This window comes from Myotis nattereri, assembly GCF_964212035.1.
Source record: "Myotis nattereri genome assembly, chromosome: 12".
NCBI classification, from domain to species: Eukaryota; Metazoa; Chordata; class Mammalia; order Chiroptera; family Vespertilionidae; genus Myotis; species Myotis nattereri.
The window spans coordinates 5,617,203-5,636,190 of NC_138087.1; the positions used below are offsets into that span (position 1 = coordinate 5,617,203).

Genomic DNA, 18,988 nt, shown 5'->3' on the forward strand with positions numbered 1-18,988 from the left:
GACATTTGGAACCAGAGCCGGACACACACAGAGGGACGAGCGCCCGAGGACAGGAGGAGAGGGTGCCTACACACCCAGGGGAGTGGCCCCGGTACCTGAGATGCCAGCCCCGGGAGCAGGAGTGAGAAAAGCCAGGCCGGGCCCCGTAGGCTCCCTGGCACAGACCACGAGCGATGAGGCTGGGAGCCGGGCTGGAGCGCGGGCCTCAGGGAGAGTGTGTGAAGCATGGCCTTGGGCAGGCCTGGTGGCCACACCTCCTCCAGATGTGCACAGGTGTGCAGACAGGTGCAGCAGATGCAATCTGAAACCCCTGGGAAGGCCTAGACGTGGCCAGGCCTGGTCTGCACGGCCGGCCACCTCATCAGTATCTCTGGCCTCGGCCCACATTGAGACCCGGGTCGCCCAGCAGTGGGCAGGCATTCACAGGTGAGAGGATCCAGGATGTTCCATCCTCTCTAAGTTTGGCCTTGGTTCCACCGCAGCGGCAAGGCCTGGGGAAAGGAGAGCAGATGCAGAATGTGCTGGGCAGGGCCTTCTGGGCCTGGTGCGGTGCTCATGGCATGCTGGGCCCCGGCTGCGGCTGTAGGGGCAGTGAGGCTGCAGGGGCAGTAAGGCTGCAGGGGGCAGTGAGGCTGCAGGGGGCAGTGAGGCTGCAGGGGGCATTGAGGCTGTAGGGGCAGTGAGGCTGCAGGGGCAGTGAGGCTTCAGGGGGCATTGAGGCTGTAGGGGCAGTGAGGCTGCAAGGGCAGTGAGGCTGCAGGGGGCAGTGAGGCTGCAGGGGGCAGTGAGGCTGCAGGGGCAGTGAGGCTTCAGGGGGCATTGAGGCTGTAGGGGCAGTGAGGCTGCAAGGGCAGTGAGGCGGCAGGGGGCAGTGAGGCTGCAGGGGGCAGTAAGGCTGCAGGGGCAGTGAGGCTGCAGGGGGCAGTGAGGCTGCAGGGGGCAGTGAGGCTGCAGGGGGCAGTGAGGCTGCAGGGGCATTGAGGCTGCAGGGGGCAGTGAGGCTGCAGGGGCAGTAAGGCTGCAGGGGCAGTGAGGCTGCAGGGGGCAGTAAGGCTGCAGGGGCAGTGAGGCTGCAGGGGGCAGTGAGGCTGCAGGGGGCATTGAGGCTGTAGGGGCAGTGAGGCTGCAGGGGGCAGTGAGGCTGCAGGGGGCATTGAGGCTGCAGGGGGCAGTGAGGCTGTAGGGGCAGTGAGGCTGCAGGGGCAGTGATGCTGCAGGGGCAGTGAGGCTGCAGGGGGCAGTGAGGCTGTAGGGGCAGTGAGGCTGCAGGGGGCAGTGAGGCTGCAGGGGCAGTGAGGCTGCAGGGGCAGTGAGGCTGCAGGCAGCCACACCAGGTGTCCCTAGTAGGAGGCTCTCTCTGGGGGCACTGCCCATCTGCCTCCTCCCACACCACCCACACCCAGCTCTCCCCTCTCCCCCTCCCTTTCTCCTTCCTCAGTCTTTCTCCCCTCTCTCCCTCTTCCTCCTCCTTTCCTCCCTCTTCCTCTCCTCCGGCCTCTCCCTCGCACTGGCTGTGGGCAGGCAGGTTGTCCAGGAAACAATGCGGGCATCCTCGGGCCACGTTTGCATGGGCTCCTTCCAGGTGCTGGGAGCAAAGACCAGTCACATTTTTAAATAAAATTCCCAAAGGGAGAAGTTTAACCTGTAACCTCTCAGGACCGCCGTCTCTTCCCATCCCCTGGGCAGCGCTGGAACCGCTGCGGGCAGGTTAGGATTCAGGGGAAGGAGAGACCAGCGGCGGTCCCACAGCCCGGCAGTAGAATGATTTACAGTGGTTTCCGGTCCCTCCCAAGCGAAGTCACCCCAGCTGTCCAGCACCAAGGCCACCGCCCCTGTCCTGGGCGCCTGCTGAGGCGCGAGGTGGCAGGTGACAGGCTCGTGTCCTCCCTGCTGTTTGCTCCCAAGCCCCGGGCCACGCCTCATCTCTGCGCCCTGGGCCAGAGCAGCCCTGTGGTGCCCGGGCGTTCCCTTCTAGCGGCTGCGCCCCTGCGGCGGGAGCATCAGCCCACAGCCGGCAGGGCCTTGGCGCTGGGATGGCCTGAGGGACCCTTGGGTCGCTGCTTGGGGAGGGACTTGTCCACGGTTCCCGGATGTCTGAGCTGACCCATGTGGATCTCTGCCGGGTGTCTGCCGGGGAACTGCTTCTGGCCGCAATTGCCTTGGGTTTTGCTCACTGCTGGGCATCTCCAAGCCGCCGGGAACGGCTACTGGGTGTGGCATTTGAGCTGGGCTCGCCTGGTCCTTCTCCTGGGCAAGGCCTGGACCCCGCAGGTCCCTCTGGGTCCTCCTGGGCTGACCACGGCTCCCAACGTGCCCGCTGACCTGCCCCCAATCTTTCAGCCGCTACGCACAGGCCGCGTGAAGGATGCGGCCCGTTCCCAGCTGTTCCCGGCCTGAGAGCCAACAGGGACGGGCTGCTCAGGACACGGACCTCCCCTGCTACCGGTTTCCCGGTCTCCCATGGAATGTGGAAGCCTGCCTCCCAAGAGTGACGGCGTTTCACAGAGGAAACGAAGAGCCAGCCTTCCTGCCAGCCCGGGGCCAGGCCGCCTGGAGCAGGATGGAGTGGTTGAGGCACTTGTGAGCCATGGTCCCAAGTCACACCACTTAGCCTGGAACGGAGAAACCCGACCTGCTGGGACTCAGGTCTCTCTGACCTTCAACTTCCTGCCCCAGGCATCCTAGGGACATCCTGGGGGATATCCTGGGGGATATCCTGGGGGCATCCTGGGGGATATCCTGGGGGCAGAGTCGGGGCACATCAGTGCCAGTGCCGGGTCAGCAGATATTGTCCGTGTGGGAGAAGACGCTGCCCGCATCTTGAGAAGAACCAACTTCCTGAGCTGCGCACGTGGGGACTGCGTCCCTGGAACCTCATCTTCGGGAAAACCCCCCTGAAAAGAACTGGAATACAACACGATGGTTTTCTGCATGCTTTCCTTAGCCTGGCTCCCTCGAGGCCTGGCCGCTCCTCTGCCCCAAGCAGGGAAGGGAGGAGTGCCCACACCCGGTGGTCTGTGGGTGCAGTGTCTCCTGTGGGTGCTGTGGAGGGAGGAGTGCCCACACCCGGTGGTCTGTGGGTGCAGTGTCTCTTGTGGGTGCTGTGGAGGGAGGAGTGCCCACACCCGGTGGTCTGTGGGTGCAGTGTCTCCTGTGGGCGCTGTGTTTGTGGGAGGAGTGCCCACCCCTGGTGGTCTGTGGGTGCAGTGTCTCCTGTGGGCGCTGTGGAGGGAGGAGTGCCCACACCCGGTGGTCTGTGGGTGCAGTGTCTCCTGTGGGCGCTGTGGAGGGAGGAGTGTTCATACCTCAGTGATCTGTGGGTGCAGTGTCTCCTGTGGGCGCTGTGGAGGGAGGAGTGCCCACACCCGGTGGTCTGTGGGTGCAGTGTCTCCTGTGGGCGCTGTGGAGGGAGGAGTGCCCACACCCGGTGGTCTGTGGGTGCAGTGTCTCCTGTGGGCGCTGTGGAGGGAGGAGTGCCCACACCCGGTGATCTGTGGGTGCAGTGTCTCCTGTGGGCGCTGTGGAGGGAGGAGTGCCCACACCTCGGTGGTCTGTGGGTGCAGTGTTTCCTGTGGGCGCTGTGGAGGGAGGAGTGCCCACACCCGGTGGTCTGTGGGTGCAGTGTCTCCTGTGGGCGCTGTGGAGGGAGGAGTGCCCACACCCGGTGGTCTGTGGGTGCAGTGTCTCCTGTGGGCGCTGTGGAGGGAGGAGTGCCCACACCCGGTGGTCTGTGGGTGCAGTGTCTCCTGTGGGCGCTGTGTTTGTGGGAGGAGTGCCCACCCCTGGTGGTCTGTGGGTGCAGTGTCTCCTGTGGGCGCTGTGGAGGGAGGAGTGTTCATACCTCAGTGATCTGTGGGTGCAGTGTCTCCTGTGGGCGCTGTGGAGGGAGGAGTGTTCATACCTCAGTGGTCTGTGGGTGCAGTGTCTCCTGTGGGCGCTGTGGAGGGAGGAGTGCCCACACCTCCGTGGTCTGTGGGTGCAGTGTCTCCTGTGGGCGCTGTGGAGGGAGGAGTGTCCACACCCGGTGGTCTGTGGGTGCAGTGTCTCCTGTGGGCGCTGTGGAGGGAGGAGTGTCCACACCCGGTGATCTGTGGGTGCAGTGTCTCCTGTGGGCGCTGTGGAGGGAGGAGTGCCCACACCTCCGTGGTCTGTGGGTGCAGTGTCTCCTGTGGGCGCTGTGGAGGGAGGAGTGCCCACACCCGGTGGTCTGTGGGTGCAGTGTCTCCTGTGGGCGCTGTGTTTGTGGGAGGAGTGCCCACACCCGGTGGTCTGGGGGTGCAGTGTCTCCTGTGAGCGCTGTGGAGGGAGGAGTGCCCACACCTCCGTGGTCTGTGGGTGCAGTGTCTCCTGTGAGCGCTGTGGAGGGAGGAGTGCCCACACCTCCGTGGTCTGTGGGTGCAGTGTCTCCTGTGGGCGCTGTGGAGGGAGGAGTGTTCATACCTCAGTGGTCTGTGGGTGCAGTGTCTCCTGTGGGCGCTGTGTTTGTGGGAGGAGTGCCCACACCCGGTGGTCTGGGGGTGCAGTGTCTCCTGTGAGCGCTGTGGAGGGAGGAGTGCCCACACCTCCGTGGTCTGTGGGTGCAGTGTCTCCTGTGAGCGCTGTGGAGGGAGGAGTGCCCACACCTCCGTGGTCTGTGGGTGCAGTGTCTCCTGTGGGCGCTGTGGAGGGAGGAGTGCCCACACCTCCGTGGTCTGTGGGTGCAGTGTCTCCTGTGGGCGCTGTGGAGGGAGGAGTGTCCACACCCGGTGGTCTGTGGGTGCAGTGTCTCCTGTGGGCGCTGTGGAGGGAGGAGTGTTCATACCTCCGTGGTCTGTGGGTGCAGTGTCTCCTGTGGGCGCTGTGGAGAGAAGCAGCCCCGGACACTGGCTCTGTGCATGAATGAGGAAGGGTTGTCTGTGGGTGCAGTGTTTCCTGTGGGCGCTGTGGAGGGAGGAGTGCCCACACCTCTGTGGTCTGTGGGTGCAGTGTCTCCTGTGGGCGCTGTGGAGGGAGGAGTGCCCACACCTCCGTGGTCTGTGGGTGCAGTGTCTCCTGTGGGCGCTGTGGAGAGAAGCAGCCCCGGACACTGGCTCTGTGCATGAATGAGGAAGGGTTGTTGCGCATTTTCCCTCAATGCTCCATCCTTATATAATAAAAGGCTAATATGCAAATCGACCAAACAGTGGAACGACCTGTCACTATGACGTGCACTGACCACCAGGGGGCAGCCACTCAATGCAGGAGCTGCCCCTCATGGTCAGTACACTCCCAGGGGGAGTGCCGCTCAGCCAGAAGCCGGACTCACAGCCGGTGAGTGCATCAGCGGTGGCCGGAGCCTCTACCCTCTGGGACAGAGCTAAGGAGCCCTCGGGGGGTGTCCGATTGCCCTAGGATCCCCCGGGGGAAGCAGGCCTACACCGGCACTCAGACATCCCCTGAGGGGTCCTGGACTGCAAGAGGTCTGAATGTCGGGCACCGGCCTCTAGTAGTTTAATGGCAGCCATGGAAACAGCCATTAGAAGCCCTGGAAGAGGACAGGTTGCAGTTGAGGTGGCTTTGGTGCAGTATTGCCTCTGAGACAACTTGCCCTGCTTGCTCGGGCTCCGGGGGGTGGTGGCCCCAGCGGTCACGGCCTGGCCTGGCCAGGGAGCCTGTCTGTCCATGATGTCCTTTGTTCCCACTCAACCAGGGCCAGCGTGGGAAGCACGTGGAGTGAGCCAGACCAGGCAAGGACGTGGCTAGGCCCAGGAGAAGGCAGCAGGCGCGTGAAAACCAAGCGCAGGCCAGCGGCCAGGACGGAGCCCTCAGCTTCCAGGCTCAGCTCGTTCCCTGCACAAATCCTTCTGCAGTGGCTCCTTCCCCCGCCCTCCCCTCCGCTGCAGACCTGGGGAAGACCTGGCACAGGACCCTTCACTAGAGAAGATGGACACAGGGCGCAGCGGGGATCCCACACACGGGACACCGCCCCGGGCCGGCACGGGGGCTGCCGCTCCCAGCCCTCCTCGCTCTGCCCACTCGCCTCTGGGAGGGGCAGGAGTGGTGGGGGCATGGGCGACGCCTTCTGCGGCTTGGCCTGCCCCACACCTCGGGCCCAGGAGGGACAGCAAGCAGCCTTCCTCAGAGGTCATCTCCGCTGTGCCCAGCCCTTCCTCTCAGGGTTCTGAATCACCTGACTACAGGCTTCATCATTAACCTTTCAATTTCAGGCACTATGTGTATTGCCACTGGTTGGACTATCAGCGGTTCTCAACCTGTGGGTCGCGACCGCTTTGGCGGTTGAACGACCCTTTCACAGGGGTCGCCTAAGACCACCCTGCATATCAGATATTTACATGACGATTCATAACAGTAGCAACATCACAGTTATGAAGTAACAACGAAAATAATTTTATGGTTGGGTCACAACATGAAGAACCGTATTTAAAGGGGCAGAAGGTTGAGAACACTGGACTATCTGCTCAGCACACAGGGATCTTCTCTAACAAAACCACTAAACCACCAGGTAGCACAATTCTAGAAGAAGGAATGGTTTCTAAAAGTTTCTCAACAGGAGCCCCATGACTGACGTCTCCTGCCAGGCCAGGGCCCCGCTGCGTTCTCCAGCCGCACTCCCCTCGGAGCAGGGCCTCGCGGCTGCGCACGGGGGATGCACCCCTGCAACGTGTGAGCAGAGCGGAGACGGGACGGTCTGAGTGTGTGATGTGACTGACCCAAGGAGGATGGCTAAGTAGCTCTAGTTTTCAAGAGCCACAGCAAAACTGACTAGCAATGGTTTTGAGTAAAATCAGACACTAGTTAAGGATTAATTAAGACCAGGGGATGAGAAGATAATTCTTGGGTTTTGTATCTTCAGCCCCAAATCACACCCAGTAAAGCCTGCTTGTGGCGAGAAGTGGGTCTGCGCTTTATTATGGATTCACACCTTCTGTAGGAACTCGTCTCCACCTGCCCTGGCCGGGGCCCGCTGCTGACGCAGGCAGAGTGCTGGCGGCACCCTCTCCAGGCAGAGGAGGCATGGGCTCCACACAGTGGCAGCGGCCTGCTGTCTGTCCTCCTCCTGCTCCAGGCGACAGACAGCCTTTCCCTGGAGGTCACCGTCTATGCGTGAGGACAGTCTTCAGAGTGGCCTCGGGAGAGGGTTTCTGGGGTCCGCGAGCCACGCCACCCCTCCCGCAGGCCACCCTCAGGAGACATGAGTCTCTGGCTCAGAGGGCACAGAGCAGAAGCAGCGTCCTGACTTGATCCTTGCCTGGCTACGCCTTACACACGCGCTGGTAGAAAGTGACCTGTGAAAGCCTCAAGCACGTTGCCATCGGGAAAGCTTCTGGGGCCAGGGCGAGTCTGGTGGCCCGTTCCAGCAAGTCCCTCCTCCCACTGCCTGCCTCACCGTCGCATCGTGTCCCTGCCCCGGGCACGCCGAAACGCGGCGAGGGGCGCTCAGTGCACATGGTGTCTCTGGGCGGCGGCTTCCGGTGCAGCCGGGAGCCAGAGGACTGGACAGACAGCGAGGGCCTCCAGACACAGACCCTGCAGATGACCAGCCTGGGGAACCACTCAGACGACAGACACGGAGGAAGCCACAGCCCTCTGCCCCTGCTGTCCATCTTTCTCCCATGCTCCCTGGGCGGGCGGTTGTTCTGTGGAGGGTGTGTCCGGGACGGGCTTTGGGGACCACAGTCAGGCATGTCCCGTGAGGCTGGCTCTCCCGACGGGAAGAGGGAGATGGAGACTCAAAATCAGTGACTGTATACGTTGGCCTGCGCCTCATCTGCTCACAGGCGGCGCGACCGGCACAGTCTTAGTTCACCACGTCGTAGTAGTAATTGCGCAGCCGCAGCTCCACCGCTGCGAAGCCAGGCCTGCTCTCCACGCTGGAAAGGGAAGACAGACATTAGCGGTCAGTCGCCCTGGTGACAAGCAGGCCACAGCTGGGCCTTGGGGCGAGTGTGCATGTGCGCCCCCTGGTGGCTTCCTCCAGAACCTGCAGCTCTCAGCATGTCCTGCTCCCAGCCCTCCTGGACCTACAGAACCCAATCTGCATTCAGCAAGACCAGGGTGGCTCATTCCACCTTAAAGATGGAGAATTTTGCACTGGAACTCCGGATCCTTTAACCCAGGATGTAGCAAAACAGCCACGTCTGGAAGGTATCATTGGTCAACATGCCTCGGACACACCGTTAGGTTTGACTCATAACCTTGTTAAGAAGAAAGTAACCACAGTTAAACTGTCCCTCCCCCCCCCCCCCCAACTGGATGGCTCAGGGTTTCTGAGCATGTGCTGTTGATAAGGTCTAATCAAAACTCAGAGCCTGTCGGGCAGAAGTGGGGACACGGGCCTTGTCGTCATCTTAGCACAGCAAGGCCTCCCCGTCGTCGCTTGCCAGGTGCCGTAATGGCGTCAGTACCCCGTGGGAAAAGCCTTTCACAATTTGCAGTCTCTGAACAAACGTCACACGTCTCTGCTCTACCACAGGCACTCTGAGCAGGACCTGTTGCCAGCAAGTATTTCTTAAAATTCAAAGAACCTATCCTTGTTTGGGAATAATTTTTCTTATTTTGCAAGATTTTTGGCTATATTTTAAGTGGGTAAACTTGCCCAATAAGTGAAACAAAACTTGAAATTAAACTACGAACTGCCCAAAGTCAACCTTTTTGACCTACGACTACAATTTCATAAGGTTCAGTGTAGGTGTGAGAACAGCTAGGGAGCGTGCAAGAGGCCAGGGGTCACCCACCACTGTAAGGGCAGAGCGGTTTCTACAGAACCAAAATGGGTCGTCTAGTCAAATGGCATCAACATAGAGTAAGTCCGCAGTGGGTCTGTGACTTTAAGCGAAACAACATATAACCGAACCAATCTGACCATAGGCTATTGCTATAAGCAAGAGTTAGGTCTTTGGCACCTCATCAATGTCATCACAGATGATGTCATTCCAGACCTGCTGTCATGGCTGCACCTACAGCTTTCAAGAGCAAGCAGCCCTGCTGAGAACACCAGCCGCTGTGGTCAGGCTGGGACCTGGCCTCGCCGTGGGGGCCGTGTCCTGGCCACCAGGTTGTGGTCTGGGAAGGAATGTGGTGGCCAAGCCCGGGGTGCAGAAACACGGGCAGAAACTGTGTCCACACCGACAGACAAGGGAACACACACTGACCATCTTTGCAAATCAGAAAGTTCTGCCCCGACTACTGGCGCTGAGTGCACAAGACCTGCCTGAAGCTTGCTGTGCAGGATTCATTCACCCAGCAGCTGAGCACCAGGAAACTCGTGTAGAGAAACAGAACAGACTGGGCCTCAGGGAAGGCAGCGGCCCGGGTCCCAGGAAGCCTCTCCTTTGCTGCACGGGTCGGGCTGCCTGGAGGAACCCAGGACAACCTGAGCCTGGGCAGGGGGGGCACCGCAAATCCTGGGCCTGCGCTGCTTCCGCCCACCTTCCACCCAGGCCGAGGCTTTGTCCACTCTTCCCCTTGTGCCTGGCGCACCCCTTCTTCCCTCTCATTTCCTGACCCCAAGCTCCCCACCCTGTAGTTGTCAGGTGGAAACCCCGTCCAAAGGGGCCACATGGACCCTAACAGAAGTGAGACCCCTAACCCTGTTCCCATCCTGTGCTCCCGGCAGCTTGCGCTGCAGCACCCACCGCGATGTGCCATCACATGCTTGTGTGGTCTGATGCTCTTGCTGGCCCCGCACCGCCAGCCCAGAGGTGTGACCTGCGGGAGGGAGTGTCTCCGCGCGCAGGAAATGAAGGGCAATGCACGGGGCATCTGCCATCGACCTCAGGTGTGTGGGCATGTCTTTCTGTGTAAATTGTTATTTATTGGTATCTATCTATCCCACCATACCTATCCATCACCCACCTATCACGTATTGATTTACTGATCTATCATCTGTCACCTATTATCTATCTATTGATCTGTCTACCTATTTTCTATGTATCTATTCTTCCACCCATCACCTATCAATCAATATATGTAACTATCCATCTGCCTTTCTATCCACCCGTTCACCCACCCTTCTGTCTGCCTATCTATCTACCAACCCACCTATCTACCCACCTACCTTCCTACCCACCCACCTACCCACCTACCGACCTACCCACCTACCTTCCTGCCCACCTACCTACCTACCTACCTTCCTACCTATCTACCCACCTACCTACCCACCTACCCACTTACCTTCCTACTCACCTACCTACCTACCCACCTACTTTCCTATCTACCCACCTACCCACCTACCCACCTACCTTCCTTCCTACCTACCCACCTACCTACCTACCACCTACCTTCCTACCTTCCTTCCTACCTACCCACCTACCTTCCTACCTATCTACCCACCTACCTTCCTTCCTACCTACCCACCTACCCTCCTACCTACCTACCCACCTACCCTCCTACCTATCTACCCACCTACCTTCCTACCTACCTACCCACCTACCCTCCTACCTATCTACCCTCCTACCTTCCTACCTACATACCTAGCTATCAAAATCTATCACCTTGGTAGCCCATTAATGTTTCTATCTCTCTATCCCTCTCCTGTCCTCTCTAAAAAAAAATCAATAAAAACATAGAAAAAAATAAAATCAATCACCTTGGAAAAGGTGGCTGACTGTTTACAGTGGAGGAAAGCTTGGAGACTATACAGGGGTCGTTTGTGTTTGCTTCACTGACTCCAGGTTCTGGAAGCTCCCAGGCGTCATGCCCAGGCAGCCACTTCCTCTCCTCCTCACCCGCAGGCTCCTACGGGGAGGGTGGGTCTCTGTGAGGTTGGCCGAGGTGACTCCCCGTCACCAGCTCCTGCACTCCCCGGCCTCCTGGCTGGCCATGCTCCCAAAAGGTTCTGTGTGTTCTTCTTCATTCAACTGCACATCATTTAACTGCTTCTAGCAGACAAAGTCTCTGACCACCGCTCCCTGACCGGCACCCGCACCCAGGCATCCGTAGAAACCTGTAAGCTTCCGAAATCCAGCTTTTGGGACAAGAACCTCAGTGTGATGAGGATTCGTCCTTCCTAATTGGGGCATGGCCGCCATCACTGCTGCTCCTCCACGGACCCCTGGGCCCTGCTGCCCATTCCTGGAGGAGGGGTCTGCGTAGATCCCTGGACAGCGTCCCTGGGTGGCGTGATGGGGAGACCGCCACCTGGACCTCCCTTGGCTGTGACCTCAGTCTCCGCTGGAAAGCACCTGGGCCAGGGACAACTGTCTCAGAGCAGTTCCGCCTGCCCTCCCGCCACTGCCACGCGCCCTTTCCTCCTCGCCTCCCTCCTGGGCCTGGCGGCAGCAGCACCAAGCGCCGCGTGTCCAGGGGGACAAAGGCGGTGAGCAGATCTGGCACCGGTTCTCCGCCCCATCCCCCCAGCCACGCTGGGGCACCTCACTGCATCACCCCCAGTCCTAGCCAAGCTGGGGTGCCTCGCTGCATCACCCCCAGTCCCAGCCAAGCCTGGGTGCCTCACTGCATCACCCCCAGTCCCAGCAAGCCTGGGTGCCTCGCTGCATCACCCCCAGTCCCAGCCAAGCCTGGGTGCCTCACTGCATCACCCCCAGTCCCAGCCACACCAGGGCACCTCACTGCATCACCCCCAGTCCCAGCCACACCAGGGCACCTCACTGCATCACCCCCAGTCCCAGCCACACCAGGGCACCTCACTGCATCACCCCCAGTCCCAGCCACGCCGGGGCACCTCACTGCATCACCCCCAGTCCCAGCCAAGCTGGGGTGCCTCGCTGCATCACCCCAGTCCCAGCCAAGCCTGGGTGCCTCGCTGCATCACCACCTTCTGCCAGCCAAGCCAGGGCACCTCACTGAATCACCCCTCCCCCAGCCAAGCCTGGGTGCCTCACTGCATCACCACCTTCTGCCAGCCAAGCCGGGGCACCTCACTGAATCACCCCTCCCCCAGCCAAGCCAGGGCACCTCACTGAGTCACCCCTCCCCCAGCCAAGCTGGGGTGCCTTGCTGCATCACCACCCCCCGTCCCCCCAAGGAGCACATCCCCTAACGCCTTCTCCCGCTGAGTGCCCCCTGCACACCCTTCCACTCCTCACTGGTCAGCATCCACCGCGGAGAGCAGCGGACAGAAATAACACGTCAGGGTTCACATTCAGAGCAGAACGCTAGCTTTAACCATCTCCCGAGAGTCCACTTTAATTCTTTTTTCCACCTGTCTCAGAATGATTTCAAATTCATTTTTCTCAGAGGAAGTGAAACCTTCCACATGACGGCGCAGGCAGGCTGGAGAGCTATAAACGCCCCAGGCTCCGGCCCTGGCGGCCCTCCCACGGCCTCGCCATCTCCCCACCTGGGTCTGTTCTGCTCCGGTGACGCCTCACAGCCACCAGGGCCCCGAGCCCCGCCAGCAGCACAGCACACAGCCCCTGCGAAAGCCAGGCCAGCCCCTGCTTTCCCGCGGGCCGCGCAGAGGAACGGGTGCTGGGAGAGAAGCGTGGGTGCCCTGGTTCCTGCCGGAGTCTCAGGGGCAGGTCCACCCTCTGCCCTGCCTGCCTTCCAGAGGTGCCTCCAGGCAGGTGGCTGCGGCCTGAGTCAGTGCAGGTGCAAGGTGTCGAGTCGAGGTCTGTAACATACTCAGGGCCGTTGGTCTTCCGTTTCCTGTAGGACCCACCCCAACCGCAATTTCTAGTCCAGACCTTTGAGTTCCACTTTGAAAATGGCCGGAACCCACCTGTCAATGAGTCTAATGATTCTAGTTTGGGCCCCATGGGGTGTAGTTAGTCAAGACTCAAAGAATGGACACCCCACCTAAAGTCTCCTTCTTGCCTCTCTCCCTGGCTGGCACTGACAGCCCAGTTCAAGAAGCGCCCAGGGCCCAGCGGGCAGCTTTGGTACAGAAAGGGCCTTTCTCTGAGAAGGTCAGCACCAGCAGCTGGACATACCGCCCTTTCCCTTTGGGCTGACCACATGCTGCTTCTAGACCAGAGTGAGATCTCTTACATGCACGCCCAGCCGTGGTGAGTGGTGCTCCCTGGGTGCAGAGTCCCAGGTGGCACCTGCAATACTCCTCTTTCCCAGGATGCTCCAGCATCACTAACCACTGTATCTCAGAGCAGAGCTAGTACCCACATTATTAAATCTATTGCAAATTATGAGTGCCTCCCCAGGTGCGATGCTTCCCAGATCCCCAGATGTGATCCTTCCCAGATCCCCAGATGTGATCCTTCCCTGATCCCAGGTGCGATCCTTCCCTGATCCCAGGTGCGATCCTTCCCTGATCCCAGGTGCGATCCTTCCCTGATCCCAGGTGTGATCCTTCCCTGATCCCAGGTGCGATCCTTCCCTGAAATCCAGGTGCGATCCCTCCCTGAAATTCAGGTCTGATGCTTCCCTGATCCCAGGTGTGATCCTTCTCTGATCCCCAGGTGCGATCCTTCCCTGATCCCAGGTGTGATCCTTCCCTGATCCCAGGTGTTATTCTTCCCTGATCCCAGGTGTGATGGGTCTCCCTTCCTGCTGAGCTGCCATAAGATCACATGCGCTCTGAGGGCCACCCTCCCAGGCCTGGGGCACTCCTCGGCAGTGGCAGTGCTACCTCACAGTTCATCTGAGAGCCAGCCAGCATCGTGTCCACGCCCACTCCAAAAGGTGGTCAGGAACTAGGAAAGTACACATTTCCCTCCAAGTACCCCTCACCCTCTGTCGCCAAGTACGGCCCACAGCACTGGGCCAGACGTAGGGACATCTTTCTACTGTGGCCACCCCCACCCCGCCAATATTATCTACACTTAAATTTGACATCCGGGATTAGAGTCATTGTCTAAACTTATTCTTAGACTAAAGAATAGAAGTGCCTGGTCCAGAAAGCCAGGCAGCTGCCCCGCTGGTGCAGGAGGGCGCACACCCTGCCCCAGGGGAGACAGCCCGGCACGCTGTGCCCGAGCGGCTGCGTGGACGGCAGGAAGGGGGGTACTCACTTGTAGGTCCAGCACAGGGTCATCAGCTCATACATCTCCCTCGGGCACCCCGGAGGGCACCCCATCCTCTCTCCTTTCTCCAGCATAGCAGACACTTCACTTCCTTTCATCCCCTAAAACATGTAAAATACACCTGAGATTTTTAAACATAGCACTCAGCAAAACAAAACAAAGCCACAAATACCTCCCATCTGCCATCCCCAGGGAAACAAGAGTACATGAAGCGCAATTTCAGTGATAGCAAGAACAAAAGCAGGAGCACCAGCTAAGGTCTGGAAGTCAGTGAGGTGACCCTTGGCGGGAGGCGTGCGTGCAGGGCAGGGGAGTTGGGTTCCATCTGTTTTCATCTGGGGCTGCTTTCATGAGCATGTTCCATCTGTGAAGGTTCATCAAGCTGCATCCTAGCAACTGCGCCCTTTTTGGTATGTGTACCTTGGTTTAAAAAAATCTAACAAACTGTAATGAGCTGCCAATTTGATACTGAAATAGCCATACTTCCTATTTCAATTTTAATTAATGCTGATTTGGGTACATTTTATGCATATTTACATGCATAATATGCAATGAAAAAAAGATGTACTGTTCAGCTAGCATGAGCTATTTCTCCTGCCGTTTAGAATAAACTGAGGTCCTATTGACCGTCAAAAGACAGCACAGCCTCAGAAGCAAGGCCAAGACTATGGTGTCAGGTGCTCATCTGTTCAGACAGACTAGGCCGCAGGACAGGACACGGGAAGCAGAGGCTGACCCGGTACGGCTTCTGCCCGTAGGAAAACGCCTCCCACATCAGCACCCCGAAGCTCCAGACGTCGCTCTTGCTGGAGAACTTGTAGTAGTTGATGCACTCGGGGGCGTACCACTTCACGGGCCACTTCCCGTGCGTCTGCGCCTGGAAGCAAGGCAAACGGACGCCTGAGTGAGAACAAACTCACACACACTGTGTCCACGCAACTCTGCTCACCAGAGCCCGAGGCGGCACCCCAAACGCCCACTGACCAAGGACAGACAGACAGACAGACAGAATGGGCTCCGACATACAGCGGGTGTCCCAGCCTTCCGAAGGAAGGGATTCTTTTTTTTTTTTTAATTAGTTAAGGTATTACAAATGTGTCCCCATCCCCCCCATTAACCTCCCAACCTCCCCCCCCGCCCCCCTCCCCGCACACTCATGCTCCCATCCCCCTGTTGTCCATGTCCATTGGTTTGGCTTATATGCGTGTATACAAGTCCTTCGGCTGATCTCTTCCCCTTACCCCCTCCCTCCCCTACTTTCCGAAGGAAGGGATTCTGACACATGCGCCGGCCTGGCTGAGCCACGAGGGGCCCTTCCAGGTGCTGCGTGAAACAGGCCAGTCCAGTCACAAGGGGGCAAGCGCCGTGCGGCTCTACTCATCCAGGGCCCTAGAGTCGCCGAGGAAGAGACAGGGAGTAGAGGGGGCGCAGGGCCGGGTGCAGAGGGAGTGGTGGGGCCTAGCTTGTAGTGAGTACAGCTTCAGCTGGGTCAGATGAAAATAATTCTGGAGATTATTGTACATAAAGTGAACGTACTTCACATCACTGACCTGTAATCCTGAAAATAGTTAAGATGGTAAAATTTATGTTAAGGGTATTTTACCACAATTTAAAAAAAGAATGAAATCATGACTCACAACACACCATGTGTATGTGCACACATGCAGGTGCTGTGTGTGTGAGTGTGCACCCACATACATGTGTGCATGTAATTGGTATGAATCTTAAACATACGATTAAATCTGAAAATCTTAAACTTCATTTTCAAATACATTTTTAAATGATTGAGATGGACTTTTGTGTATCTTAGTCATTTCTCTCACCTCCTCCTCTGGCCCTCACAGCCCCTGGGCCGGTCACAAGGTGAGCCCCGTGGATCACCGCGTCCAGGTCCGGCGCCCAGGAACCCGGCGGCTCCAGGTGCACTGTCCGCAGCTCTGAGCCAGCACTCCCTGCTTTGGCACAGGCTGCTGACAGTATCACTTTACATGCTCTCATTTTAAAGAGGGTAGTAAGAGACCCAAGCTGTGCCTGCCAAAGGCCTTTGCTTAGGGGCTCGGGGTCCGTGTGGCCTGCTGCCTCCCGGGCTGTCACTTTAATCTGGTGAAGTCCCTGGGGCAGAGGGAGGCGGGTCGGGAGGGGCCCCTTGGGGAATGGACGTGAGACCACAGTGCCGGCCGCTCTCTGTGCCACACTGACCACACCTGTCACGTCCACGTTGTGCTTTATGTTTAGATTTAGATTTTCAGCAGCTATGCCCACCACCACCTCCTGCTTCTAGTCCACAGAGACAACCGAGTTTGAGAGCTTTCCTGGGATCCTTCCAGAAAGATACACATACAAGTGTAAACAGGGCACATATGCTCCTGGGGTAATAAGTTAGAGGTGTACCCTTTTGCACTTTACTTTTTATTTTTTCTGCTAACCATGTGTCTTAGATATATGTGTATGTCAGTACATGCAAATGAAGTCCATTTTTGAAGAGTTAATTGTGTGCTTCATATCAATCTCCTACAACTAACTTAACCAGCCTCCAGCGAGAGGCCAGTAGGGGCTTCCGGATTTTGTTATTACACATCCTGCTACAATGGACAGAGCTGACAGTGTGTGAGGCGGGCCTCGGAGGTTCTGGAGTTCCACTCGGGACACCACAGTAAAGGCATAAAAGTTATGTCTACACTATACTGCAGTCCACTAAGTGTGCAAACGCATCCAGTCTAAGAGAGCAGTGTGCATCCCTTAATTACAATACTTTATTGCTCAAATGTTCTAACCACCACCTGGCCTTCAGCGAGTCCGAATCGCTGCTGGTGGAGGGTCTTGCCTCAGTGTTGATGGCTCCTGGCTGATCAGGGTGGTGGTGGCTGAAGGTTGGGGGTTGGGGGGGGGAGTTGGTAAAATAAGACAACAGTGAAGTTGGCTGCATTGATTGACTTCCTCTCACGCGGGTTTCTCGGCAGCTACTGAGTGACGGCATCTCGCCCACAGAACCTTCAGACCTGGAGGCAGCCCTCTCACACCTGCGCCGCTTCCCCAACTAAGTTCACGTGAGATTCTAAAGCCGTGGCTGTCGTTGCAACAGTCTCCACGGCCCCCTCGCCAGGAGTCGGTCCGTCTGAAGCAACCACTTCCTTTGCTCATCCAGGAGCTGCAGCTCCCGACCCTTAGGATTCCATAACGAGCCAGCAGCGCTCTCCCCGCAGCTCCCCTGGCGGCCGCTCGCTGTCCCCCATGTCCGTCCTGGCACATCCCGCACGTCTGTCCGCAGGTGCCTCCTACTGAAGCCCGAGCTCTGTGGGCACCGCCCACTTCTCCCAGACTCCTGGGTGCTGACATGTTGGCCTCTCCCAGGGATCTGAATGTGCCCAGGGACAGGAGAGGTTTCATTTCCTCTGCCCAGGTCCATCGGAGGAGCCGTGGTCTGTGGCAGCCATAGGGGCCACTGCAGGGTTAATAGTTGGTCTAATTTCAATAGTGTTGTGTCTCAGGAGCAGGAAGGCCGTGGGGAAGGAGACAGAGGGGGAGGCTGGCCACTGGAGAATCAGAGCACACCCAGCATTTACTAAGTTTGCTGTCTTGTGTGGGTGCAGTTCATGTTGCTCCAAAGCGTTAATAACAGCAACATCAAACATCACTGATCAAAGATCAGCGTAGCAAAACTAATAATAATCAAAAGGCTTGAAATATTGCAGGAATTACCAAAATATGACACAAAGACGCAAAGTGAGCAAATTGCTGTTGGAAAAATGTGCCAATAGACTTGTGTGACGCAGGGTGTCCCAAAACCTTCAATTTGTGGAAGACACATCTACGGAGACCACACGAGGGAGCCTGTCTGTGCCCACGTCGGGCCTGTCTCAGCTGCGTGGCAAAGGGCGTGGGCACTGCAGGCTCCGTGCGGCGTGGCCTCAGCCCCGCACACAAACACCGACGGCCACGCTCATTTGCTTCCACCCCTGTCACTTCTTTTTAATCCCCTTCAACTTTTTATTCTTTTACCCCATTTTGCTTTGTTTGCTTACCAAATACCCTCCATGTCACCATCTTCTTGGAGTGTGTAGTCTCTTTTTACAGGTTCTAACTTGGCTTTTAATTTTTTGTGCAATAGGATGATTTCATACACATATATCTTGTGAGCTGTTTACAACAGTATAGTTAGCTGCACGTCCTTCACCTGACATAATTACCGTGTAGTTGTTGCCATGGTGAGAACATTTAATATCTCCTCTCTTAGCAACCTCCTTGCTTACGAGATGCCCAGCGCTTACTCGGCTCACAGCTGGGAGCTTGTACTCTGACCACCTTCATCCACTTCCTGCCCTGGAACCTTCTCTGTTCCCAGGGACTCAGCTTCTTCGGTTTCACATGTAAGTGAGACGGTCGAGTATTTGTCTTGTTCTGTCTGATGTCACTCGGTATCATGCTCTCAAGCTTCATCTGTGTTGTTGCAAATGGCAGCATTGCCTTCTTTTTATAGTTGCTGTGTGTGTGTGTGTGTGTGTGTGTGTGCATTTTCTCTATCCGTTTACCCCCCGGTAGACATTTAGGTTGTTCCCAGATCTTGGCCATTGTGAATAACGCTGCGATAAACATGGAGGCCACAGACCTCCCTCACACAGCGACTGTCTCTCCTCCAGGAGAGTATGCAAACGCGGGCCTGCTGGGTCGTAGGTAACTCTGTTCTTAATTTTCTGAGGAGCCATCATCCAACTTTCCACAGTGGCTGTGCCCATTCCCACCAGCAGTGCCCAGGCGGCCTGTCCCCCTCCCCCCGCCAACACGCCTTCCTTCTTGTCTTTGGCAGCAGCCGCCTGACCGGTCAGGAGATTCCCCTGAAGCACAGGCCTTCCACTGCCCGGGTTAAATTTATTCCTCTGTATTTTTTATTCCTTTGATGTGATGTAAATGGGGTTGTGTTCTTAACTTCTCTTCCTGTCACTTAATTGTTGGTTCCCTGTCGTCCAAGGAACGTGGTTTGGAAGACACTATTCTGAGTAAATCTCAGGTTGCGATAGATTACAGCATTTCCATGTTAACAATAGAATCCAGCCTAAGAAGCACATTTTGCA

General features: G+C 57.6%; 1 protein-coding gene across 1 annotated transcript in view; it reads right to left on the bottom strand.

Annotated features, from left to right (window-relative positions):
- Positions 1–6,352: 6,352 nt before the first annotated feature.
- Positions 6,353–18,988, bottom strand: part of SYK (spleen associated tyrosine kinase) — an 84,436-nt gene continuing 71,800 nt past the window's right edge. The window contains exons 12-14 of the mRNA XM_081103986.1: positions 14,656–14,796; positions 13,908–14,020; positions 6,353–7,850 (exon numbers count right to left, since the gene is read on the bottom strand). Of these exons, the coding sequence (XP_080960112.1) occupies positions 7,778–7,850; positions 13,908–14,020; positions 14,656–14,796 (327 nt within the window). The 3' untranslated portion in view covers positions 6,353–7,777. The remainder of the gene's footprint in view (positions 7,851–13,907; positions 14,021–14,655; positions 14,797–18,988) is intronic.